This window comes from Rhinolophus ferrumequinum, unplaced genomic scaffold (genome assembly GCF_004115265.2).
Source record: "Rhinolophus ferrumequinum isolate MPI-CBG mRhiFer1 unplaced genomic scaffold, mRhiFer1_v1.p scaffold_2_arrow_ctg1, whole genome shotgun sequence".
In the NCBI taxonomy this organism is placed as follows: domain Eukaryota; kingdom Metazoa; phylum Chordata; class Mammalia; order Chiroptera; family Rhinolophidae; genus Rhinolophus; species Rhinolophus ferrumequinum.
The window spans coordinates 1-26687 of NW_022680394.1; the positions used below are offsets into that span (position 1 = coordinate 1).

General features: G+C 48.9%; 1 pseudogene and 5 gene segments (V, D, J or C); all 6 read right to left on the bottom strand.

Annotated features, from left to right (window-relative positions):
- Positions 1-774: 774 nt before the first annotated feature.
- Positions 775-1257, bottom strand: LOC117019984 (immunoglobulin heavy variable 1-2-like; the record flags this gene model as incomplete). The annotated part of the segment is given in 2 exon segments: positions 775-1085; positions 1167-1257. Coding segments are annotated over 2 exon segments (357 nt in total), but the record flags the coding sequence as incomplete, so codon positions are not given.
- Positions 1258-3193: 1936 nt separating this feature from the next.
- LOC117019978 (immunoglobulin heavy variable 2-70D-like) lies at positions 3194-3754 on the bottom strand (annotated as a pseudogene).
- An 8483-nt stretch (positions 3755-12237) lies between these two features.
- On the bottom strand, positions 12238-13122 carry LOC117019979 (immunoglobulin heavy variable 3-11-like). The segment is given in 3 exon segments: positions 12238-12245; positions 12476-12796; positions 12899-13122. Coding segments are annotated over 3 exon segments (507 nt in total).
- A 5315-nt stretch (positions 13123-18437) lies between these two features.
- LOC117019977 (immunoglobulin heavy variable 1-3-like) lies at positions 18438-19012 on the bottom strand. The segment is given in 2 exon segments: positions 18438-18819; positions 18903-19012. Coding segments are annotated over 2 exon segments (378 nt in total).
- Positions 19013-21550: 2538 nt separating this feature from the next.
- LOC117019980 (immunoglobulin heavy variable 2-5-like) lies at positions 21551-22279 on the bottom strand. The segment is given in 2 exon segments: positions 21551-22032; positions 22120-22279. Coding segments are annotated over 2 exon segments (528 nt in total).
- Positions 22260-25800, bottom strand: LOC117019981 (immunoglobulin heavy variable 3-23-like). The segment is given in 3 exon segments: positions 22260-22366; positions 25103-25486; positions 25590-25800. Coding segments are annotated over 3 exon segments (669 nt in total).
- Between the last annotated feature and the right edge of the window lie 887 nt (positions 25801-26687).

Genomic DNA, 26687 nt, shown 5'->3' on the forward strand with positions numbered 1-26687 from the left:
CCACACACTGTCCTTGGAACAAAAAAGTAGGGGGAGATTCTGCTCCAGGGTCAAAAGCCACACAGGGATGGATGGGACATGTAGGGACCTGCCATGAGCCCCAAATGTAAGGGATGCAGCTCTGAAGATGGAACGAGCCCTGCAGCCTCTGGGAGATGCACGGCCCTGGGGACGCTGTGATTTAGACCCAGTTTAGCTCTTTTCCTGAACAGTAAGAGGATAAGTCTGCTTTTCAAACCATGTTGTGCTGTTCTGGGACAGTTTTCAGATTCACCAACATGCAGGTCCTACTTGTGACACTGGATGCCTGGGTTCTCATGACTGTTTTGGGGCGGGGACATATCTCAGGGCTTCTGTGTTCTCTGTCCTCCATTCTGCTTCCTGCTGTGACCCTTAGACTGTGATGCAGTTTATCTTCTCTGACCACAGAGAGGGTGCCTCCTGCTCCTGCTCCAAGGAGAAGATTCTGGCATCATTTGAGGACTCAGTTCTAGGGTGTCATGTTCCAATCCACCATCGTGGTCATATATACACAATGAAAATAAGTAAACACTTCAGAAAGTTTAATTATTTTCTCTCCTCCTAAGGGTTGGTTTGCCAATGCAGAACTGAAAATATTCCAAAAATAATTAACGAAAGCAGTCCCTTTGTCTCTCTATCCATAAACCTAAGTCAAAGACAGGCTGTGCCCAGCTGCCTCTGTCGTCTCCTCAGCCCCACACAGCTGCCCTCTCCTCAGGGTTTCTGACACTCTCAGGATGTGGGTCGTCTCACTGTGTCCCTCGCACAGTAATACACAGCTGTGTCCTCAGGTCTCAGACTGCTCAGCTCCATGTAGGCTGTGCTGGTGGATTTGTCTGCGGTGATGGTGACTCTGCCCTGGAACTTCTGTGCGTAGCTTGTGCCACCACTGTTAGGGTAGATATATCCCATCCATTCAAGCCCTTGTCCTGGGGCCTGTCTCACCCAGTGCATATTGTAGCTGGTGAAGGTGTATCCGGAAGCCTTGCAGGACACCTTCACGGAGGCCCCAGGCTTCCTCACCTCAGCCCCAGGCTGCACCAGCTGGACCTCGGAGTGGACACCTGTGGGAGGAGACAGGAGTGGGTGGATCCCCCGTGACTGGCTCAGGTCCCCTCACCAGCAGGGACTGGGGAGCCCCTTACCTGTCGCCACTGCCACCAGGAAGAGGACTGTCCATCTCCCGTCCATGGTGAGGGCTGTGCTGTCAGGACGTCTGTAGGGGAGCGTGTGGCTGTGGGGCGATGCTCTCAGGGCACAGACAAGTCCGTATTTAACCCCGCCCACCTCGGCTCATTTGCATATTCATGAGCAGAGGGTTTCATAGCTGAAGACTTGGCCCACGTGAGAGAAGCTCGATGACGCAGGACCATGTTCAATGGGCGTCTGAGGGTCCAAGTCCTAATCCCTGATGGAGGATATGTGTCCCCTGCCATGTCCTGAATCTGTGCAGACAGAGCCCCTCTCACTGAGGAACAACCCCTCCCCCAGGACGTGATCCTCACTGAGAATCCACCTTTGAACGACACAGAGACCACCTGAGCCTGTTCTGAGCTTTGATCTGAATGTCTCATCCTATGGTCAGTGTCTGTCTTCAATTTTTGAAAATTTCAAAGTGGGAAATTCATCCTTTTCCTCCAGGTTTTTTTTTTGTTTGTTTTTTTTAACTAATGCTCATTGGGGTGCCAATTGTTAGGTTTTATTACGACATACCGTATTCTTAGAAACTTCAATTTCAATTACATTTTACTGCCCATTGTCTTTGGTAAATTCTCCCGATAGAACAGGATATTTACAGACACTTCACCAGTCTTTGCCCAAATCTTGCTTTAGAGGTTTCTAGAAAGAGGACGGAAGCCCCAGGCCCTCAGAGGAGGCCCCATCCTTTCCCCTCAACACCTGCTCCTGGGGCTGCAGCCCCTGCTGGTGGGTCCCGAGCGCCCCCTGCTGCCCAGTCTGCACCCTGCAGGGGAGGGTCCGCTCTGGGCTCACAGGGCGTGACCTCTAGTGTCCCTAGTCCAGTGTTAAATGTCTGTGACCTGACCCTCACAATGCTCCCTCGGGGACACTCTAAGTTTTTAACATCATGTATGAATAATTGAATTGATATAACTAAACCCCAACGACTCAGCAGGGAGACGTTAAGCAAGTGTTTTATAAAAACACCCAGGAGCCCCTTCCCTGCGGCTGCGAGACACACAGACAATGTCCTGAGTCCAGAAGCTCTCGGGAACTTTGGAGCGGGCGGGAGGGAGGCTCTTATCTCCTTAAGATTCCTCTCCTTGAAGGTACATCTGGAAATTCCTGGATTGTCTCACAGCCCACTCACCTCTGCTCGTCAATAAAATAGAGACACACAGAGGGTATGATTTTAGGAGGAATGGACCACAAAGTGTCCTAGTCCCCTGTACTTAATACATGGTTGTGGGGGCAGAGCCCCAGAGAGCAGTTTCCAGGCTCTCAGCCTCACGGGGAAAGGTTCTGCCTCAGGTAGTAGATGGCCGTCAGCTGTGCTAGTTGGCCATCAGCTGTGGCCCCTGAGCCATTGGCCACTAATATAACTGCCGCGGCTGCGTTAGGGAGGGAAGTCGAGGAGAGAGTCGGTCGCGTTGGCAGAAAACGGACAGCAAGTCGCACGTTGTGTGAATCCAGCCCTCCAGTGAGACTATAGTGGTATGACTCTCCCCTACCTATGGCTCGTGGGTGTTCCTTTTGGCCTGGCCACATCCTGAGTTCTGTGGGGAGCAGGACCAGAGGCCTGGCAGGCCGCATCGCATGACAAAGGAGCGGGACCAGAGAACCCGCAGGACACCCTGCATGACAATGGGCCGTCCCCCACTCTGATCCTAGGCTTGGGGTGTGTGACTTCTCTTGTCAACAGAACCCCAGGAAAGTGACACATGCACAGACTTGGGAAAAACCTACACGCTGGCTCTGCTTTTTCTCACAGCCCTTGGGCCCTGTGCAGAGGACCCATGAGATGGACCGATCTTGTCCCTCAGATTGTCAGATACGAGGCCCAATCACACTATTGTCCACTCACGGCACCTGCAGTGGGCGTCCCTTGGAGAACCCATCTCTGCAGGAGGGGAGGGACCTGAGAAGTTAGGGGAGGAAGAGGCAGCCACCGTTGTCAGCTGACTCAGGTGAGGCTGCTCGTGCGTGTGTGACATTATGTATCCTTAGGATAATCACCTGAGAGGTGGTCCCCTGGGTCTGGCTGTGACCTCCTCAAGGGCTCTCCCGTGGTCAGCTCACTTCCCTGTGACCCCTCCCTTCCCCCATGCAGTCTCCGTGCACAGAAATATGTGACTGTGTCTGCAGGGTCCATGCTGGTCATTGTTAGGACCACCTGGTTTCTGGAAGTGTCCTTGGAGGTCGAGAGCCGGCTCTTCAGAGATGTGCTGTAATACTTATCATCATCCACCAAATGTTTGGAAGCCACTCCAGGGCCTTCCCGGGGGGCTGATGGACCCAGCCCACACCCATACCACTAGTGCTCAGTGAGAACCCCAAGAAGGAGCAGGTCAGCGTAAGGGTCTGGGTAGGTCTCACCAGCCCAGGACCCGACTCCTGCAGGGTGACCTGGGATAGAGCCCCTGTGGAGAAAGCACGAGAAAGGTGAAGGTAATTCTGGACGAGAACTGGAGTCCCTCCATCTCTGAGGTCCTTGACCAGAGCACTCACAGGAAGGGACGGTCAGCAGCAGGAGAGTGGAGCAGAGCGTGTCCATGGTGGGGCACAGTCACTGCCCCAGGCCAGGGCTCGGCTTTTCAATCCACGGAGGGGGATGGGGAGATTTGCATGGTGTCACATGGTGCTGACCCTGTGGGGGACTCAGGTCTGTGCAGTAGGGGAGCGAGTCTGTGCTGTAGGAGAAGCAAGCCCTGGGTGTGGGCTCCACGTCTGCTCTCCATGGGGACCCGACTCAGGACTGGGTGTCAGGAGACAAGTCCTCAGAAGTGCCCAGTGTGTGGATGGAGTCTGGGCTGTGACACCTCTCTTCCCACAGACAGTGTCCTCTGTGTGGACACCCCTCCAGGGGACCCTCGCCCTGGGGTCCTGTCCTAGAGGAGTGGGAGTGGAGAACTGGCCGGACGGTGCTCCTCCTGCCTCCAGGGCTGAGGTGTGAGCCTGGGCAGAGCAGGAGGCTGAGCCTGCTGTCGTGTCCGAGCTTCCCTGTGGTTAGGAGACGGAGGGTCAGTGGACACATCACTCACACTTACTGTGTGAACAAGTGCAGCTCCTGGGCGTGTTCCCACTGTGTGTGCATCCCACAGGGTGGTCCCGACGTGGACCTCGTCAGGGGGCACAGTCACCTCTGTGGGCTCAGTGACCTCACGTCGGCCTCCGCTCTTCTCCCCGTGACAACCGACATTCTAGGGCATCCAGTGCTCTGTATGCTCCTCCGTGCTGGCTGTTCTGAGCTCCATGATTTTCCATAACTGTGGTCACTCCCTGTCCTGTAATGTTGCTGTGAACCCACAGTTCTGTCGTGATTAAACACGTGCGATTTCTGTGGGGTCTATTACTTCAGGTTTTAGGTCCAAGAGCATGAACGTGCCAGAGTGACAGTGCTATTAGAATACTGCACAGGCACAGTGCGCTCAGCGTCAGGAAGAGCCTGGAGGAAGCCTGCAAAGGGCTGAGTGTCAGTCAAGGTCACACCTGGTAAGCCCTGGACTTATGTCAGTGCCTCTCACAGAATGACCGGGTGACAACTAGGTTCCCTATATCCTCGGGTCAATCCATGTTTCAGAATCCTGGGAAGAGCATATGGGCCTACATTTGGTCACACATTCAATTTATGAGAAAGAAGGAGTTGCTGGGAATAAATTGCTTTCATTAAAGCAATTAATCAGCTTCTCAAATAAAACTATTTGATATCAAAAGTTGGAATGATGATAGATAGAGATGAAAATATTATTACCCTGCAATTTGGCCCCTCCCACACACATGCACACACCACACACACACACACACACACACACACACGAATGGACTCACTTACACAGGGACAGACCCAAGCACAAACTGTTCACTCAGATCTGCATTAAATTACTGCTGTGTCCAGTGAATGCAGCAAACTCATATACAATGTAAAGCAAATCCACACACACATTAAACTCTTCTGCTGAGGGAAACTCCATTTCATTAATGGGGTAAATGTATCCACATAGGACATCATGTCCTGTGTCACAATGCTAATTGTACATCGTTCTTTCCAATTTGGAGCCTTCATTTAATTTTGTGGTGAAATTTCTTTGGGTCTGACCTGCACCCCTTGATGGATGGGAGTGGAGAGTGTGGCATCTTTGTCTTTCTCCACGTCTTTGAGGGAAGCTTTTATTTTTTTCACTGTGGAGCATGAAGTTATGTGTGCACTTGTGACATAGGGCCTTTATTGTATGTCACAGTTTCCTTCTATTCCCATTGTGTCGCACGATATTAAAATAAAAACCATGCTGAATTTTGTCATTTTATTTTCGTGCAATGATTGATCACCTGATGGAAAAGAGCAGTGTCATCAAGAAATGGTGCTGGGATCAGTGGACATCCTCCTGCAAAAGAATGTGACTGAACCCCATCATATGCCATATACAAAAATTACTCAAAATGGTTTAAGGACCCAAATATAAGACGGAAAAGCATAAAATCCATAGAGAACACACAAAGGAAAGCTTCATGACAATGGATTTGGCAATAGTTTATTCAATATGATAGAAAAACACAGGCTACAAGCACAAAACTAGACAAATCAGGATAGATGAAACTCGAAATTGTATGTGCAGTAGAAAGACACAATGGACATCATGAAAAGGAACTTATTGAATCCTAGAAAATAATTGGAAAATTACATATCTGATAGTGTGATACTGTCTAGATTGTAAAAGAACCTCTAAAACTGAAACCCAGAAAACAAAACAGCATAATCATAAAAAAGTAACAAATATGTATTAACAACAACAAAAAGAGATAATAAATGGTGGCACAGAGGTACAGGAAAGGGAACTCTTATGTCCTATTGTTGGTAAATAAATGGGTGCAGCTACTACAGAAAACAGTATGCAGGTTCCTCAAAATACTAAAAATAAAACTATCCAGCAATCCCCACCTCTGGGTATTTATCTGAATGAAACAAGTCACCATGTCGCAGAGTTATCTGTGCTCCCATGTTTACTGAAGCTTTATGTACCATAGCCGAGACATGGAAACAACCTAAGTGTCCATCAACAAGTGAGTGAATAAAGTATGTGTAATGGAATACTATTCAGCCATAAAAAGAAGGAAATGCTGCCGTTTGCAGCAACATAAATGGACTCTAGGGCATAACGGTAAACTATGTAAGTCACATAGAGAAAGGCAAACACTGTATGACCTAACTTATGTGTGGAATCTAAAGAGAATCACACAAAAAGGGATCGTATGTGTCGTGACCGTGGGTGGGGGCTGGGCAGTGGGAGAAGTGCATGATGATGATGAAAAGGTACAAACTTCCAGTTACAGGAGAAGTGAGCGCCGGGATGTAGTGGACAACTCGCTGGCTGCAGTGAACACTGCTGTGTGCTGTGTTGGATGTCGGTGAGGGAGTCGACCCTCAAAGTACTCAGCACAAGGAAAGCACACTTTCCCTCCTTGTTCTTTGTTTTGTTTTCTTCTCTTTTCTTATTTCCATATGAGATGATGGATGTTATCAAAACTTATGTGGTAATCATTTCTGAAGATATGGAGACATAATTTTATTTATAGTATTTGATACTGTAGTGGGTAAAAATGAAGCGAATCCTAGTAAATGGTCATTATGAGCTACACGTCATGGCAATATCAGGAGGACGGGCCGTCTGCCCTGAGAACATTGCACACTGTACGTCACTGTGCACACGGCGTCGGGACACCGTTCAGAGGAAACCATGTGCAACATCATGTGCCCTCAGAACACGTTTCTGTGTGATTGTGCATGTGTGAATGCATTTGTTTTTCTAAAATGTGCGTGTCTGAGTGTGTGAGTGTGTGTGTGTGTGTGTGTGTGTGTGCTGATCAAGTAGCATGAGAACAGCGTGAAACCTGATCACTACCTGTGTGAGCAGACACACTCTGGGGCACATTTTGTTGTGTATTGAAGAGCTCAACATGACATTTTACGGAAAGTTGTCAAAAGCTCATCTGCTCCTTTCTAGAAGAGCCTTCAGGATGGGCGTTTCATCAAGAAGTAAATAAAGGACACACAGGAGCTTGGTGAGGAGTGGTCCCCAGTCACTGAGAGATGTCATCTGAAAACAGACAATGTCCCGTCTTCACTTGTCGCCTGAGTGAGAGTATGAGAAAACAGAGCCACAAAGAAGAACCAATTATTTTCCTGACGGCAGCTGAGAGCTTTGAGAGGAAATCCCTGCTCCCAACAAAGAGCTCCTTCCCCTCCCAGGTGCACACTTGTTCTCAGTGGGTCTGGAGCGCCGCCTGGTGTCCTTAGCGCGTCCTGCAACCCAGAGCCCCTGTCACCTGCAGGGAGGTTTGTGTCTGGGCCCACACTGACTTCCCCTCACGGTGTTCCTCGCACAGTAATACACGGCTGTGTCCTCGGAAGTCACAGAGCTCAGCTGCAGGGAGAACTGGTTCCTTGATGTGTCAGCCGTGATGGAGATTCGGCCCTGGAACGCTGGGTTGTAGCTTGTGCTCCCTGTCCAATACCCCATCCACTCCAACCCTTTACCAGGGCTCTGGCGGATCCAATGCCAGTAGTAACTGCTGGTGACAGAGCCCCCCGAAACGGTGCAGGTGAGGGACAGGGTCTGCGAGGGCTGCACCAGTCCTGGGCCCGACTCCTGCAGCTGCACCTGGGACAGGACACCTGGGGACAAGGAGGATCAGTCTGTCACTCACGTGCAGTCACATCCATCCCACAGACCCGTGTCTGACACCTGAGACCCTCACCTTGGGGGGCTGTCACCAGGCACAGGAGAAGACCCAGCAGTGTCCTCTTCTTCTAGACCACAGCTCTGCCTTCCCCAGAGACCTCAGCCCTGTGTGAGGAGAGAGCTGGGAGCTCACAGCCCAAGGAGGGTTTTACCCTGGAGCCTGAGGAGAAATTTGCATGTGGGGCAGCCTGTTCCTATAAGTGGGGAGGGACTGAGTCAGGCTCCCCTGGTCCTTATGGGCCCAGTAGGGTCTCTCTCTTGAATTCATACAGCCTCTGAGTCAGGGATGAAAGAGCCCATGGTCTATAAGATACAATGAAAAAGGTCAAAGACTTGCCGTACTTTTGTGAGTAGATCACCAGTTTTTAAAACTTATCGGTATTTGTAATAACTATTAAAGTTCTTAGCATTCCGTGCAGACACATTATTACAACCAACACATTAAACATATTCACAGTTTCCAAATGTTCATAGACAAAAATTCAACTAAAATAAAATGTTGATGTCAATTTCCTGTAAATATATCAGAAACACAAACAGTCCTTCCCACCTCTACTTCGTTTGTGCTCATGTGACTTCATTTTTCTCTAAGTAACTGACTCCCTGCACAGTCAGGGTTGGAGGCTAATCATTAAGAAGCTGCACATTTATACTGTGGTTTATCTCACTTCTTGATAAACAGTAAACAGTCTTTCCATATTCTATACACTGCTTCATAAGATATCTATCTTAGTGTAGTTTGTAATGTGGTTTTTATATTAATTTGCTTGAAATAAAATTTTAAGTATCAAAAATTACTTTTATAAAAATTGGCACATTTTTTTCTTCCCAATAAAGTTTATTCTTTCTTTTTTATGTAGATTTTATTTAATTTAAATTTTAATTTTTTTAAGTTTATTGGGGTGACAATTGTGCTCCAGTGTTTATTGCAGCTTTATTTACGGTGGCCAAGACGTGGAAACAACCAAAATGTCCTTCGATAGATGAATGGATAAAGAAGTTGTGGTATATATACACAATGGAATGGTATTCGGCGGTAAGAAAAGATGAAATAGGACCATTTGTGACAACATGGATGGATCTTGAGATTATAATGCTAAGCGAAATAAGTCAGACAGAAAAGGCACATGCTTTCTTAAAGAACGTACTTTGTGTGTCACATCAGGAAACCCTTGTCTTATCCAAGGTCCCACGCATTCTGCTCCATTGACGTGTGTCTCTCCCTCCACCAATGACACACAGTCTTGATTATTGCAGCCACTTCACAAGTCTCTTCCCACTTTCAGAAACTCTTCAGTAGTAACTAAAACAACAGAACACTGGGCAGGGTTGGATTCTGGGGCATCCTGAGAAGGGCTGCAGGCAGATCTTTGTCTCCATGTCAATCATCTGTAGGTCCCGGGAAGCCCACATCCTGGTCTGAGGACTGGGGGCCCCCCATCCCTTTCTGATGGACGTCAGGGACAGGGGGTGTCGGCTGTGGGGTCACTGATGACTCAGGGACATGTGTCATGACCTGCAGCCTCCTCGTTCCCCACTGTCTATTCTGAAACCCAGGGCTGGGGTGTGCTGACCGCTGGCCCTTTGTGACATAGGTTAGAGGTCAATGAAGCTGTCCCAGGACAGGGCTGAGCCTGTTCTCTCTCTTCTCAGCTCAGGGAGGTTCCCAGAGTCTGGGCTCAGCTCCAGAGGCTTCTGGACAGCTGCTCAGACCACACAACACCCTGACCTCAAACAGACTCCTACCTTTGCCCACAGTTTAGGACAGGAGGTGTTGCCTCTTTCCAAATGAGGCCACAGAGAGCAGCACAGAGACACACACAGGAAACCCACGTGACATCGAGGTTTCCAATCGATTGCTGTGCCCAACTGAGATGTGCAATCGTGAAGGCAAGCAGTTACGGGACATCTCTAAGACCCCCCTCCATACTAGACCTTCCCGCTTTAGTACCAATTGTCTGCATTCTTCCATGAGATGTCAGTCAGGCACGGCCACCAGAGGACACACAGGAGGGGATCAGGGGAAAACAGAGTTTATCACACTCACAGGTCCTACAAACAGGAAGCTCGGGGCCACGTGAGACCACATGGAAGGACCAGGGTGGTCAGCAGGCAGGAGACAGGGAGCGAGGGGCAGCTGAGGACCTGGTCTCACTGGCCTTTCCCTGGGAAAGGAGGGGCAGGCAGGTGATCAGCTTTGGATGGACCAGGTTGAGTAATGTCAGTGGGCTCAGCGATGAGGGGCGTGTCCCTGTGCCGGGCACCTGGGCCTGGGATGATGAAGGCAGAGAAGTGTGTCCTGGTGTGCGGGCCAGAGAGAGGCGGTGCTCTGGGTGGGTGAGTTTGTGTGTGAAAGGCCTGCTCCAGCCTGGGCTGTGCTACCTCTGAGGACTGGGTGCTCACGAGGAGCTGTCTCTCCCCAGCAGGAAAGGTCTGTAAAGACGTGGAAACATGATAAGTAGATAAGGTGATAAAGTGCATGAACACACACGATGCAGGAGGTGCCTTTCTGCATTCCCAGCAGCTGCTCCTTGCGCTGTTTTTTCCCGTATCAAAAGATAGACTGGTGACAGATACAAATGAAACTATTATTACCTTGAAATTTGGCCTCTCCCACACACACGCACACACACACACACACACGAATGGACTCACACACACAGGGACAGACCCAAGCACAAACTGTTCACTCAGATCTGCATTAAATTACTGCTGTGTCCAGTGAATGCAGCAAACTCATATACAACGTAAAGCAAATCCACACACACATTAAACTCTTCTGCTAAGGGAAACTCCATTTAATTAATGGGGTAAAATGTATTCCACATATGACATCATGGCCTGTGTCACAATGCTAATTGTACGTCTTCCTTTCCAATTGGAGCCTTCGTTTAATTTTTGGGTGAAATGTCTTTGGGTCTGACCTGCACCCTGTGATGGATGGGAGTGGAGAGTGTGGCATCTTTGTCTTTCTCCTCGTCTTCGAGGGAAAGGTTTTATTCTTTCACTGTGGAGCATGAAGTTATGTGTGCACTTCATACAGGGCCTGTATTATATGCAACAGTTCCTTCTATTCCCAGTGTGTTGTATGATTTATTTTTAAATTAGAAGCAATGTTGAATTTTGTCCTAAGTGTCCATCAACAAGTGAGTGAATAAAGTATGTATAATGGAATACTATTCAGCCATAAAAGGAAGGAAATGCTGCTGTTTGCAGCAACATAAATGGACTTCTAGGGCATAATGGTAAACTATGTAAGTCACACAGACAAAGGCAAACACTGTATGACCTAACTTATGTGTGGAATCCAAAGAGAATCATACAAAAAGGGATCGTATGTGTCGTGACCGTGGGTGGGGGCTGGGCAGTGGGAGAAGTGCATGATGATGATGAAAAGGTACAAACTTCCAGTTACAGGAGAAGTGAGCGCCGGGATGTAGTGGACAACTCGCTGGCTGCAGTGAACACTGCTGTGTGCTGTGTTGGACGTTGGTGAGGGAGTCGACCCTCAAAGTACTCAGCACAAGGAAAGCACACTTTCCCTCCTTGTTCTTTTCTTTGTTTTCTTCTCTTTTCTTATATCCATATGAGATGATGGATGTTATCAAAACTTTATGTGGTAATCACTTCTGAAGATATGGAGAAATATTTTATTTATAATAATTGTTACTGTAGTGGGTAAAAATAAAACAAATTCTAGTGAAAGGTCATCTCTAAAGTACAAATAGTAACAATATTAGGAGGACGGACCATGTGCCCCGAGAATATTGCTGATGGTCCATGAACAGGTGGAAGGTGTCTGGACACATTTCAGAGGAAACCATGTGCAACATCATGTGCACTCAGAACACATTTGTATGACGGCTTGTGTTTGAATGTATTTCTTTTCTAAAACCTGTGTGTGTGTGAGTTTGAGGATGTGAGTTTTCTGTGCTTGTGTGTGAGTGTCTGTGTGTGTGTGTCTGAGTGTGTGTGTCTGTCAGCCTGTGTGAGTGTCAGTGCACGTGTGTGAGTCCGTGTGTGTGTGTGTGTGTGTGTGTGTGCTGATCAAGTAGCATGAGAACAGCATGAAACCTGATCACTACCTATGTGAGCAGACACGCTAGGGGGCACATTTTGTTGTGTATTGAAGAGCTCAACATGACATTTTACTTAAAGTTGTCAAGAGCTCATCTGCTCCTTTCTAGAAGAACCTTCAGGATGTTTTTTTTTCAAGAAGTAAAGAAAGGACACACAGGAACTTGTTGAAGGAGTGGTTCCAAGTCACTGCAATATGTCATCTGAAAACAGTGTCCCTTCTTCACTTGTCTGCAGTGAGAGTATGAGAAAACAGAGCCACAAAGAAAAAGCAAGTGTTCTCCCTGGGGGCAGCTGAGAGCTTTGAGAGGAAATCCCTGCTCCCAACAAGGAGCCCCTTCCCCACCCAGGAGAACACCTGTTCTCTGTGGGTCTGGAGCGCCCCCTGGTGTCCTGAGCGCCCCCTGCAGCCCAGCCCCGCTGTCCCCTACAGGGACGTTTGTGTCTGGCCTCACACTGACTTCCCCTCACTGTGTCACTCGCACAGTAATACACGGCCGTGTCATCAGCTCTCAGGCTGGTCATTTGCAGATACAGCGTGTTCTTGTTGTTGTCTCTGGAGATGGTGAATCGGCCCTTCACGGAGTCGGCGTAGTTTATGTAACTACCACCACTACTAATGTATGAGACCCACACCAGGCCCTTCCCTGGAGCCTGGCGGACCCAGCTCATGCCATAGCTACTGAAGGTGAATCCAGAGGCTGCACAGGAGAGGCGCAGAGACGCCCCAGGCTGCACCAAGCCTCCCCCAGACTCTACCAGCTGCACCTCACACTGGACACCTGCAAACACAGAGACATCCTGGTCAGAAATGTCACACAGCCACTGTTTCTCTCACTCATATTCTCTCACATACTCAGAGTCTCCTGTTCTCCATAAATTACCTCTTAAAACAGCCACAAGGAAAACCCAGCTGAGCCCAAACTCCATGGTGTGTCGTCTGTGCTCTGTCCTGATCACGGAATGGGGACACCTGGGGATCCCGGGGCTGGGGCTCCTGTCCCACAGCTGCAGGGTCAGGGCTGGGCTGGTTTTCATCAGCACAGGGGCCCCTATTTGCATGTCCTCCTTCCATATAGGGAGCTCCGGGCTTGGACACCTAGACAAGGGCAGGGCCTCATGCAGGCGTGAGTGTCCTGGTTGGTTGGTGGCCACGTGAGAGTTCAGGAAAACATGATTTCTTACATGGGACGGTGCTGGAGCGAGTGCTCAGCACCCATGATCTCATTTCATTTGTGTGTGAGCACCCAGAGCAAGTGACCGAGGTATCAATCCCACCTGCATGTTGCAGAGTAAAGCTGCACACGGCAGCCTGAGGAGCCGTGTGATGTGTCCAAGGGCACATATCAGCTGAGAGGGAGCCCCAGTATCCTCCCCATGGACCCCACTGCTCCCTCATCCCACTCAAGGGCAGGGATGGACATGCCAGGTGAGGTTCCAGAACTTCTTTCCTGTAATAAAAACACATGTGATATTCTGCATTGTAGTATTTACCTAAGAATGCAGCTGTATTTTCATGAGTATTACATTTTGCATGTTATTGTCTGTCTGTCTTTACTTACCAGTTGTCCCTTTATTTCCTTGTAGTAGCTTTAATGATGCATATTTCACCACAGTAAATGGCCCAGATCAGGAGGATCAGGTCTTACCTGAATCTATAGACATTTTATTGGACCTGGAAGCAAGGAGCACGAGTAGGAACAGCCCCACCCATTGTCCTCTCGCTGGGTCATTCTCAGTGTCCCACCTGAGGGACTTGTGCCCAGCTCAGGTGGGCTTCTCGTGCAAGAGACTAGCAGGCAGGGAAAGAGCGACCATGGCAGGGACAAGGGACCCTGTCAGTAGTGTGGGGCTGTGACTTCACAGTGGGGAACGAAGACGTTTAACTCTTAGTGAATCCACGAGGGTATATTTGGAACTGCTCAGTTTTGATGACATGTGGACAAGTGCCAATATCAATATATAATTGAGTGAATGATACTAAATCTACTGGTGTGTGGACATAGCAGGGGGAAGATGTAAGTGTATGTTGTCAGCCACATTGTGTCTAGTGAAATGTTCACATGCATGTTCCTCAAAGCAGAAAACTAAAATAACCCCAAATTCTTCTGTGACACCTACTGACTGACAGTCCACCAGAATCCCCAGTCTGTCAATATTATAAATTAGATCCCTGATTGTATTTCAAAGTCGATGTCAATTCTGACAACGGCCTGGTGTGTCCTCCCCAGCCTGCAGCATCCCCACACCACGTCACTGCCCTGTGCAAACAGCCCAGTGGGTCTCCACCAGGAGACTGAGGAGGAGGACACCTGCCCTCACCTCCCATCACCGTCAGTCCCAGACCTCAGTGTTTGCCTTGAATCATGGAAACTCACTTTAAATTTGAATTTATTGCACATTATGTTTGGTAAATTCTCCCAATAGAAAAGGATATTTACAGACACTTCAGCAGTACTTGCACAAACCTTGTTTTAAAATATTTTCTTTTATATGAACAGGTAGGAAGCCCCAGGCCCTCCGAGGAAGCCCCTCCCCTTCCCACTTCCCAACTACTCTGGGGCTGCAGCTCTTATTTGGTGGGTCCTGAGCGCCCCCTGCAGCCCAGTTTGCACCCTGCAAGGGAGGGTCCTTTCAGAGCTCACAGGGCGTGACCTCTAGCGTCACTAGTCCAGTGTTACATGTCTGTGCCCTGACTCACAATGCTCCCTCAGGGACGCCATAAGCTTTGACATCGTACTGGGAAACCGTGCTTTGGCGTCACTAACCCCTATGACACTGTACATTGTCCCCATGCAAGGTCTTTATGAAACCACCAGGGAGCCCCTTCACCCTAGGCCTGGAAGATGCAACAACACAGTCGTGAGTCCACAAGCTCAGGGGGCTTTGCGGGCCTCTCATCTCCTTTAGGTTCCTCTGGTTGAAGGTCACGTCTGACTGTATCTGCAGGTGTAGACTCACGGAGCTGAAAGCCTGCTGCACATCTGGTCTTCAGTGGCTCACACACTCACACTCACACTCACACTCACACACACTCACACACACACACAATTAATTTCGTGCTAGCAACTCCAAATCTGCCTTTCATCTCTGTAGCTCACAATAGGCCTGGGTGTGTGATCAGCTTTGACAAACAGAACAAAAGCAAACATGACTGATACTGAGGGGACCTGGATTGATCCCTGTTGAAATAGTCTTCAGGGAACCAGGGTCTGCTGGCACCTGTCACCTTTCCATTCCTGGATAGAGTGAGCATTATAGGAGCTTAATGAACGATCGGATGCCATGAAGTGCTAAGTGCACAGCTACCTACTGTGCGTGAGGCGTGTCGCCAGCAGGTAAGAGGTGTGACCTCCCCTGACCAGCAGGCCTTGTTGTCCATTTGTACCCAGGACCAGGTGTCAGTCAGGGCTTTAGAAGAAAACACAGGGTCAGCTCCCTGGGAAGGACCTACGTGGGGCTGCTGACCACCTGCACTAACGTCCACGGAACAGGGAAGTCCTCCTGCATCCATGCAGCCCACTCTAAATAGACCCAGGGCATCACCCCAAGATCACTGGAGGCTGTCCCTGCAGGTGACCTGAAACCTGGCACTGCCAGGGCCACTGGCCAGGCCCCAGAGCAGATGGCACCATGATGTGACAGCTTTCCCCAGGTCACAGGTCAGGAGACTTGGCTTTCACTTCTTCCTTAAAATAACCGTCATGGACACTCTGTGAAAATGTAGGAAACAGTTCTCTCATGAGTTAACACCTCTCACACTATTATTTACTCTAAAGCTGCCTGGGGAGGGCTGCTCTCTTTCTATCCACCTTCCCTCTCTGCGTTTCCACTGTGACTCCTTTTCTACCTGTGTCTTGCTCTTATTCACTATCTTTTTCAACAGGTTGTGCAGACACCAAACGCCCTCTTATGCCAGTTTACCAAATGCTGGTGACATTAACTAACCAATGTGATGGCTGCTTATGACGACACCTCAATAGTGCAAAAGCACCAGGCGGTGTTCCTGCCGATGTGAACACCTGGTGCACTGGGGACATGCCTGTGACAGACAGGGTGTGGAGTGCATGACAACACAGACATCACTCGGCCTCTTCCGCTGCTGAGTCACTCGGGCCCAGGGTGTTCTACACAAGCTCAGGGACTGTACTTACCTGGAGGGAGACACAGGAGAGAAACGTCCCCTGAGCACTGGAAGCCGATATGACACTGGGTGTTCCTGGTGACAGATCAGGACACTATTGCCATCAAACTCTGTGGTCTGAGTCCACACGTTCAAACCTCCCAAGGAGACTAAGTGAATATCTTCTGGGCCCAGGTTCCTGCCAGCTGACCAGGTGTTTGGTGGTTCACCCACCTCCCCAGTGGGATTCGGTTATTGCAGCTGCTCCCCAGTCAGCTGCCTGTTACCATGTACTGTGTGTGTGTGTGTGTGTGTGTGTGCACCAAACATGTGGACTGACTTGGCCAGACGGCAAGACCAAGCTTTACAGCTACCGCAGACCGATGACAGGCTGTCTACAGCAGCTATTTCATACCCATTCTGCTCTCACACACTGACACAGCACGTGGAGGCTGGAGACACTGACATGACTCATGAAATACTTCAGATCCTGAGAACTACAGATTCCACCGTGACCCTGTCTGTGAGGCAAGGTCGTTTACTTTTGTGTGTGTGACTAAAGTATTAAAGGGATCCCACCAAAATGGTCAGGACGACGTGGACTCGGGTATGTGGCTCCTTCTGTCCCTACATACACCACACTGAAAGCAGCCACATTACACATTTAGGCCCCTGTGTTCATATGTTGTGCCCCCTACACCTGCCATATGAGAATGGTAGGAAGTCCACCTGCTTATCACAAGTCCAAGTTCTTTTCAACATTGAGGGTCTGATTCCCACACTTTGGAGTCTGTGAATTAGAAGAAGTGACCTTAAGTCTGTCCAGGGCAATGGAACGAGAGCTCCCCACCACTGTGCAAACTGCAGGGCGTGAACCCCCGAGTCTCTGTGGTGCCTCAGGTACACTGACCCCCCAGGAGGAGGAGCCTGTGTCGTCACTGATGAAAATGCTGCTTTTCTGTAAAGTGAACGGGACACAGGGAATCTCACTCAATCTGTTAAAAGGATCGTTCACACTTTCCATCAGATCAATGACAGAGGTGTCACTGGACAGGCCTGTCCCCAGAGATAAGGACAGGTCTGATGGGTTTGCAGACAGAGCTGCAAAGTGTCCTTTCCTGTTTGTCATCCTCGTTCTGTCTCCTTCTCTCCTTTGCAGATGTCTTAGCATCCAGCTTCGCACCCGTTGTCTCTCTCCACAGCCAGGAGTCCAGCTCTCACTACACGAGACTTCCTGGGACGTTCAGAGGATAAAACTGTTGGGGCCCAGGGCAGGCTCCCCAGGATATCCCACAGTGGGGGATAACTATTTAGAATGAGTGACTTGAAAAACAGCCAGAGGAAGAAGGGCACGTGGACCCTCCATTTTGTCCTCAAATGAAGGAAATTAATCTCCCCTGTGTAAGAGGCTGTCCTTGCTCCAAGGGGGGTTCCTATGATATCAAGGTCTTGAACCCAGGAAATAGAAGAAATTTTGAAAATGTGATACTTTACGAATCTTAGGATGGAGAGACTAAGATTCGTAAAGTATCACATTTTCAAAATTTGGACTGTCCATCTCCAGTCCATGGACACTGAAGCCCTCACACCACACTTGGAACAACAAGGTGGGGGGAGATTCTGCTCCAGGGACAAAAGCCACACAGGGACGGATGGGAAGTCTAGGGAGCTGCCATGAGCCCCAAATGCAAGGGATGCAGCTCTGATGGTGGAATGAGCCCCTGCAGCCTCTGGGAGGCACACAGCCCTGGGGACGCTGTGATTTAGACCCAGTTTAGCTCATTTTCTGAACAGTAAGAGGATAAGTCTGCCTTTCAAACCCATGTTGTGATGTTTTGGGACAGTTTCCAGAGACACCTACGTGCAGGTCCTACACGTACGTCCACACAGGACTGTGGATGCCTGCGTTCTCCAATGACTGTTTAGGGACAGGGACATATGTCAGGACTTCTGTGTTCTCTGTCCTCCATTCTGCTTCCTGCCGTGACCCTTAGACTGTGATGCAGTTTATCTTCTCTGACCACAGAGAGGGAGCCGCCTGTGACTGCTCCAAGGAGAAGATTCTGGCATCTTTTGAGGACTCAGATCAGGGATGTCACGATGAAAATCGCCATCATGGTCATATACACACCATGAAAATAAGAAATCACTACAGAAAGGTTAGTTATTTTCTCTCCACCTGGCAGTTGGTTTGCTAGCATAGAACTGAAAATACTTCATAGATAATTAACGAAAGCAGTCCCTTTGTCTCTATATCCATAACCCTAAGTCAAAGACAGGCTGTGCCCAGCTGTCCCTGTCGTCTCCTCAGCCCCGCACAGCTGCCCTCTCCTCAGGGTTTCTGACACTCTCAGGATGTGGGTCGTCTCACTGTGTCCCTCGCACAGTAATACACGGCCGTGTCCTCAGGTCTCAGACTGCTCAGCTCCATGTAGGCTGTGCTGGTGGATTTGTCTGCGGTGATGGTGACTCTGCCCTGGAACTTCTGTGCGTACTTTGTTTCACTATCCGAAGGGTCTATTCGTCCCATCCACTCAAGCCCTTGTCCTGGGGCCTGTCGCACCCAGCTCATCCAGTAGCTGGTGAAGGTGTATCCGGAAGCCTTGCAGGACACCTTCACGGAGGCCCCAGGCTTCCTCACCTCAGCCCCAGGCTGCACCAGCTGGACCTCGGAGTGGACACCTGTGGGGAGGAGACAGGAGTGGGTGGATCCCCCGTGACTGGCCCAGGTCCCTTCACCAGCCAGGGACTGGGGAGCCCCTTACCTGTCGCCACTGCCACCAGGAAGAGGACTGTCCATCTCCAGTCCATGGTGAGGGCTGTGCTGTCAGGACGTCTGTAGGGGAGCGTGTGGCTGTGGGGCGATGCTCTCAGGGCCCAGACATGTCCGTATTTAACCCCGCCCACCTCGGCTCATTTGCATATTCATGAGCAGAGGGTTTCATAGCTGAAGACTTGGCCGAACTGAGAGAAGATCGATGACACAGGACCATGCTCAGTGGGCGTCTGAGGGTCCAAGTCCTAATCCTTGTTATAAGATGTGTGTCCCCTGCCAGGTCCCTGAATCTGTGCAGACAGAGCTCCTCACACTAAGGAACAAGCCGCCCAGGACGTGATCCTCACTGAGAATCCACCTTTGAACGACACAGAGACAAACTGAGCCTGTTCTGGGCTGTTCTGAATGACTCAATCCTGGGGTCAGTGCCCCCAAATTTTAAAATTTCAAGTTAGTAAAGCGATCCTTGCCATTCAGATTGTTGCTGTAAGACATCTTGAAGTCATGGAAACCCCAATTTAAATTTATTTTATTGCCCATTTTGTTTGGGAAATTCTCCTAGTAGAACGGGATATTTACAGACACTTCAGCAGTCTTTGCCCAAATCTTGTTTTACATGTTTTTATAAAGAGGAAGGAAGCCCCAGGCCCTCAGAGGAAGCCCCTCCCCCGCTCCCTCCCCACCTGTTCCTGGGGCTGCAGCCCCTGCTGGTTGGGTCCTGAGCGCCCCCTGCAGCCCAGCCTGTGCCCTGCAGGGGAGGGTCCCTTCTGGGCTCACAGAGCATGACCTCTAGCGTCTCTAGTCCTGTGTTACATATCTGTGCCCTGACTTCACAATGCTCCCTCAGGGACACCATAAGCTTTGACCTCATTTCTAGACATAGTGAATTGGCCTGAATAATTCCCGATGACACTGAAGATTGTCCCCAAGTAAGAGGCTTATGAAACCTCCAGGGAATCCATTCCTGGGGTTGCCAGATGCAATGACACAGTCCTGAGTCCACAAGCTCAGGGGGCTTTCAGGGCCTCTCATCTCCTTTAAGTTCCTCTGTTTGAAGGTGACATCCGACTGTATCTGCAGGTGCAGCCTCACGGAGCTGAAAGCCCACTCCACATCTGGTCGTCAGTAGGTCACAGACACACACACACACACACACACACACACACACACACACACTGCATTTCGTGTTAAGGAACTCCAAATTTGCCGTTCGTCTCTGTAGCTAGCACATGGGCAGTGTCCCCGCACTGACAGTTGGCCTGGGTGTGTGACCTGTTTTGACAAACATAATTTTCATAATTATTAGTTGCCTGTAAACAATGTCATCATTTGCAATTTATCTAAAAAATGTCTTTTCTGATGTCTTAAAGTGGTGACATAGTCACTCATTCACATGTGTTAACACTTTATTTCTCTATTAATTTGTAGACTCTGGTGATTCTTCTTCATGGTATGGTCTTCATAAAATGACGACAATTCTAGTTTCGTGCTCCAAATTTAACTTGAGACGCATTGAGAGATGCTTTGCTGTATCTTTTCTGCCAGATTGCTCGTCAGATGTAATACATGTGCTTCTAGTGTCAAACTTAGGCATCTCTGTTTCCAGGTTTAAATGTATCACTATCGTGGCCTGTCATGGCTCTCTGGGCACAAAATCAAGTTCCTGGAGCAAGTTTTATGCGTCACACCTCCCGTGTGACACCACTGACCATCATCTGTGCACGGCCACTGTCAGTCACTCCATGAGGAGAGCACCGTCCATCTGTGCTGTCATTTCGTACATTATTGATTCGTGCATTTTGGACCACTTTTTCTTCTTCGTGGCAAGAGAAGCTGGGATACGAAACTCAGGAATTCATTCAGATTTCTTATCAGCTAATGCTACTTCAACATGAAATCCAGCATTTTAAAAAAAAATTTATTGGGGTGACAATTGTTAGTAAAATTACATAGATTTCAGGTGTACAATTCTGTATCACATCATCTATAAATCCCATTGTGTGTTCACCACCCAGAGGCAGTTCTCCTTCCATCACCATATATTTGATCCCCTTTACCCTCATCTCCCACCCCCCACCCCCCTTACCCTCTGGTAACCACTAAACTATCGTCTGTGTCTATGAGTTTTTGTTTCTCATTTGTTTGTCTTGTTCTTTTCTTGTTTTTTGTCTATATACCACATATCAGTGAAATCATGTGGTTCTCTGCTTTTTGTCTCTGACATTTCGCTTAGCATCATACTTTGAAGATCCATCCATGTTGTCACAAATGTTCCTATATCATCTTTTCTTACCGCCGAATAGTATTCCATTGTGTATATATACCACAACTGCTTTATCCATTCATCTATCGAAGGACATTTTGGTTATTTCCCTGTATTGGCCACCGTAAATAAAGCTGCAATGAACATTGGAGCACACGTGTCTTTATATATAAATGATTCAGGAAATCCACATTTTAATAAAAGATGACCTTGTGTTTGTTTGTATTCTGTCACGTGCAGGGACAGCAGCCCATGAAACAGCAGCATTCTGTGGGTGACCTTGCGTCTACGTACCTGACCTTGTCAGGTTGAATGCTGATGAAACAGAATTGAGCCTCTCACCTGCATGCAGCACTCACAGGACCGTGGGTCTTCTAAGGAGAGAAGAGATAGGAAGACGGGGATCCGAGGCTGTGGGTGGGGAGGAACCCCAGAGCCTGGCAGGAAATGCCATGTGCCACACGTTCCTGTGCTGCAGACTTGGGGGCCCAGCTGAGGCCCAGCCTGGGTTCTTGTACAAGAGTGCCCTGGGCTGTGTCTCTGTGCCTCTGTGCACAGAAATACGTGGCTGTGTCTGCAGGGTCCATGCTGGTCATTGTTAGGACCACCTGGTTTCTGGAAGTGTCCTTGGAGATCGAGAGCCGGCTCTTCAGAGATGGGCTATAATACTTATCATCATCCCACCAAATGGTTGCGAGCCACTCCAGGGCCTTCCCGGGGGGCTGACGGACCCAGGCCACACCCATGCCACTAGTGCTCAGTGAGAACCCAGAGAAGGAGCAGGTCAGCGTAAGGGTCTGGGTGGGTCTCACCAGCCCAGGACCCGACTCCTGCAGGGTGACCTGGGACAGAACCCCTGTGGAGAAAGCACGAGAAAGGTGAAGCTACTTCTGGACGAGAACTGGAGTCCCTCCATCCCTGAGGCCCTAACCGGAGCACTCACAGGAAGGGACGGTCAGCAGCAGGAGAGTGGAGCAGAGCGTGTCCATGGTGGGGCACAGTCACTGCCCCAGGCCAGGGCTCGGCTTTTCAATCCACGGAGGGGGATGGGAAGATTTGCATGGTGTCACATGGTGCTGACCCCTATGGGGGACTCAGGTCTGTGCAGTAGGGGAGGAGTCTGTCCTGCAGGAGAAGCGAGCCCTGGGTGTGGGCTCCACGTCTGCTCTCCATGGGGACCCGATTCAGCACTGGGTGTCAGGAGACAAGTCCTCAGAAGTGCCCAGTGTGTGGATGGAGTCTGGGCTGTGACACCCCTCTTCCCACAGACAGTGTCCTCTGCGTGGACGCCCCTCCAGGGACCCTCGCCCTGGGGGTCCTGTCCTGGAGGAGGGGGAGTGGAGAACTGGCCAGACGGTCCTCCACCTGACTCCGGGGCTGAGGTTGAGCCTGGGCAGAGCAGAAGGCTGAGCCCGCTGTCGTGTCCGAGCTTCCCTGTGGTTAGGAGACGGAGGGTCAGTGGACACATCACTCACACTTACTGTGTGAACAAGTGCAGCTCATGGGCGTGTTCCCACTGCGTGTGCATCCCACAGGGTGGTCCCGACGTGGTTTGGAGCCTTCATTTAATTTTGTGGTGAAATTTCTTTGGGTCTGACCTGCACCCCTGTGATGGATGGGAGTGGAGAGTGTGGCATCTTTGTCTTTCTCCACGTCTTTGAGGGAAGCTTTTATTTTTTCACTGTTGAGCATGAAGTTATGTGTGCACTTCATATGGGGCCTGTATTATATGTCACAGTTTCCTTCTATTCCCAGTGTGTTGCACGATATTAAAATAAAAAACCATGCTGAATTTTGTCATTTTATTTTCGTGCATTGATTGTGCACCTGATGGAAAAAGAGCAGTGTCATCAAGAAATGGTGCTGGGATCAGTGGACATCCTCCTGCAAAAGAATGTGATGGAACCCCATCATATGCCATATACAAAAATTACTCAAAATGATTTATATATAAATATACAAGACGTGTAAGTATAAGATGTAAAAGTATAAAAACCCTAGAGAAAACATAAAGGAAAGCTTCATAACAATGGATTTGGCAATAGTTTATCCAATATGATATCAAAACACAGGCTACGAGCACAATAGACAAATCAGGATAGCTGAAACTCACAATTGTAGGTGCATTAGGAAGACACAATGGACATCATGAAAAGGAACTTATTGAATGGTAGAAAATAATTGCAAATTATATATCTGATAGTGTGATACTGTCTAGATTGTAAAAGAACCTCTAAAAGTGAAACCCGGAAAACAAAATAGCATAATCACAAAAAAGTAAAAAATCTGTATTAACAGCAACAAAAAAGATAACAGATGTGCAGGAAAGGGAATTCTTATGTCCTATTGTTGGTAATAAATGGGTGCAGCTACTACAGAAAACAGTATGCAGGTTCCTCAAAAATATTAAAAATAAAACTATCCAGCAATCCCACTGCTGGGTATTTATCTAAATGAAACAAAGTCACCATGTCGCACAGTTATCTGTGCTCCCATGTTTACTGAAGCATTATGTACCATAGCCGAGACATGGATGTAATCTAAGTGTCCATCAACAAGTGAGTGAATAAAGTATGTGTAATGGAATACTATTCAGCCATAAAAAGAAGGAAATTCTGCCATTTGCAACATCATAAGTGGATCTTGAGGACACTGTGGTAAACTCAGTAAGTCACACAAAGGCAAATACTGCATAATCTAAGGTATCTGTGGAATATAAAACAAAAAAAGCCTACAAAAAGGGATCCTATGTGTCATGACCGTGGGTGGGGGCTGGGCACTGGGAGAAGTGCGTGATGATGATGAAAAGGTACAAACTTCCAGTTACAGGAGAAGTGAGCGCCGGGATGTAGTGGACAACTCGCTGGCTGCAGTGAACACTGCTGTGTGCTGTGTTGGACGTTGGTGAGGGAGTCGACCCTCAAAGTACTCAGCACAAGGAAAGCACACTTTCCCTCCTTGTTCTTTTCTTTGTTTTCTTCTCTTTTCTTATTTCCATATGAGATGATGGATGTTATCAAAACTTTATGTGGTAATCATTTCTGAAGATATGGAGAAATATTTTATTTATAATAATTGTTACTGTAGTGGGTAAAAATAAAACAAATTCTAGTGAAAGGTCCTCTCTAAAGTACAAATAGTAACAATATTAGGAGGACGGACCATCTGCACCGAGAATATTGCTGAGGGTCCATGAACAGGTGGAAGGTGTCTGGACACATTTCAGAGGAAACCACGTGCAACATCATGTGCCCTCAGAACACATTTGTATGACGGCTTGTGTTTGAATGTATTTCTTTTTCTAAAACCTGTGTGTGTGTGAGTTTGAGTGTGTGAGTTTTCTGTGCTTGTGTGTGAGTGTCTCTGTGTGTGTGTCTGAGTGTGTGTGTCTGTGAGCCTGTGTGAGTGTCAGTGCACGTGTGTGAGTCCGTGTGTGTGTGTGTGTGTGTGTGTGTGTGTGTGCTGATCAAGTAGCATGAGAACAGCATGAAACCTGATCACTATTTATGTGAGCAGACACGCTAGGGGGCACATTTTGTTGTGTATTGAAGAGTCAACATGACATTTTACTTAAAGTTGTCAAGAGCTCATCTGCTCCTTTCTAGAAGAGACTTCCGCTTTTTTTCAAGAAGTAAAGAAAGGACACACAGGAACTTGTTGAAGGAGTGGTTCCAAGTCACTGCAATATGTCACCTGAAAACAATGTCCCTTCTTCACTTGTCTGCAGTGAGAGTATGAGAAAACAGAGCCACAAAGAAGAAGTAAGTGTTCTCCCTGGGGGCAGCTGAGAGCTTTGAGAGGAAATCGCTGCTCCCAACAAGGAGCCCCTTCCCCACCCAGGAGAACACCTGTTCTCTGTGGGTCTGGAGCGCCCCCTGGTGTCCTGAGCGCCCCCTGGTGTCCTGAGCGCCCCCTGGTGTCCTCACCGCCCCCTGCAGCCCAGGCCCCCTGTCCCCTGCAGGGAGGTTTGTGTCTGGGCTCACACTGACTTCTCCTCACTGTGTCCTTTACACAGTAATACACGGCCGTGTCGTCAGCTCTCAGGCTGGTCATTTGCAGATACAGCGTGTTCTTGTTGTTGTCTCTGGAGATGGTGAATCGGCCCTTCACGGAGTCGGCGTAGTATGTGCTACCACCACCATAAGTAATGTATGAGACCCACTCCAGGCCCTTCCCTGGAGCCTGGCGGACCCAGTTCATGCCATAGTCACTGAAGGTGAATCCAGAGGCTGCACAGGAGAGTCGCAGAGATCCCCCAGGCTGCACAAAGCCTCCCCCAGACTCCACCAGCTGCACCTCACACTGGACACCTGCAAACACAGAGACATCCTGGTCAGAAACTGTCACACATCCACTGTTTCTTTCACTCATATTCTCTCACATACTCAGAGTCTCCTGTTCTCCATAAATTACCTCTTAAAACAGCCACAAGGAAAACCCAGCTGAGCCTAAACTCCATGGTGTGTCGTCTGTGCTCAGTCCTGATCACGGAATGGGGACACCTGGGGATCCCGGGGCTGGGGCTCCTGTCCCACAGCTGCAGGGTCAGGGCTGGGCTGGTTTTCATCAGCACAGGGGCCCCTATTTGCATGTCCTCCTTCCATATAGGGAGCTCCGGGCTTGGACACCTAGACAAGGGCAGGGCCTCATGCAGGCATGAGTGTCCTGGTTAGTTGGTGGAGACGTGAGAGTTCAGGAAAACATGATTTCTTATACGTGATGGTGCTGGAGTGAGTGCTCAGCACCCATGACCTCATTTCATTTGTATGTGAGCACCCAGAGCAAGTGACCGAGGTATCAATCCCACCTGCATGTTGCAGAGGTAAAGCTGCACACGGCACCCTGAGCAGCCGTGTGATGTGTCCAAGGGCACATATCAGCTGAGAGGGAGCCCCAGTACCCGCCCCATGGACCCCACTGCTCCGTCATCCCACTCCAGGGCAGGGATGGACATGCCAGGTGTGGTTCCAGAACTTCTTTCCTGTAATAAAAACACATGTGATATTCTGCATTGTAGTATTTACCTAATAATGCAGCTGTATTTTCATGAGTATTACATTTTGCATGTTATTGTCTGTCTGTCTTTACTTACCAGTTGTCCCTTTATTTCCTTGTAGTAGCTTTAATGATGCATATTTCACCACAGTAAATGGCCCAGATCAGGAGGATGCAGGTATTACTTGAATCTATAGGCATTTTATTGGACCTGGAAGCAGGAGCACGAGTAGGAACAGCCCCACCCATTGTCCTCTCTCTGGGTCATTCCCAGTGTCCCACCTGAGGGACTTGTGGTGATGCCCAGCTCAGGTGGGCTTTTCGTGCAGGAGACTAGCAGGCAGGGAAAGAGCTACCATGGCAGGGACAAGGGACCCTGTCAGTAGTGTGGGGCTGTGACTTCACAGTGGGGGAACGAAGACGTTTAACTCTTAGTGAATCCAGGAAGGTATATTTGGAACTGCTCAGTTTTGATGACATGTGGACAAGTGCCAATATCAATATATAATTGACTGA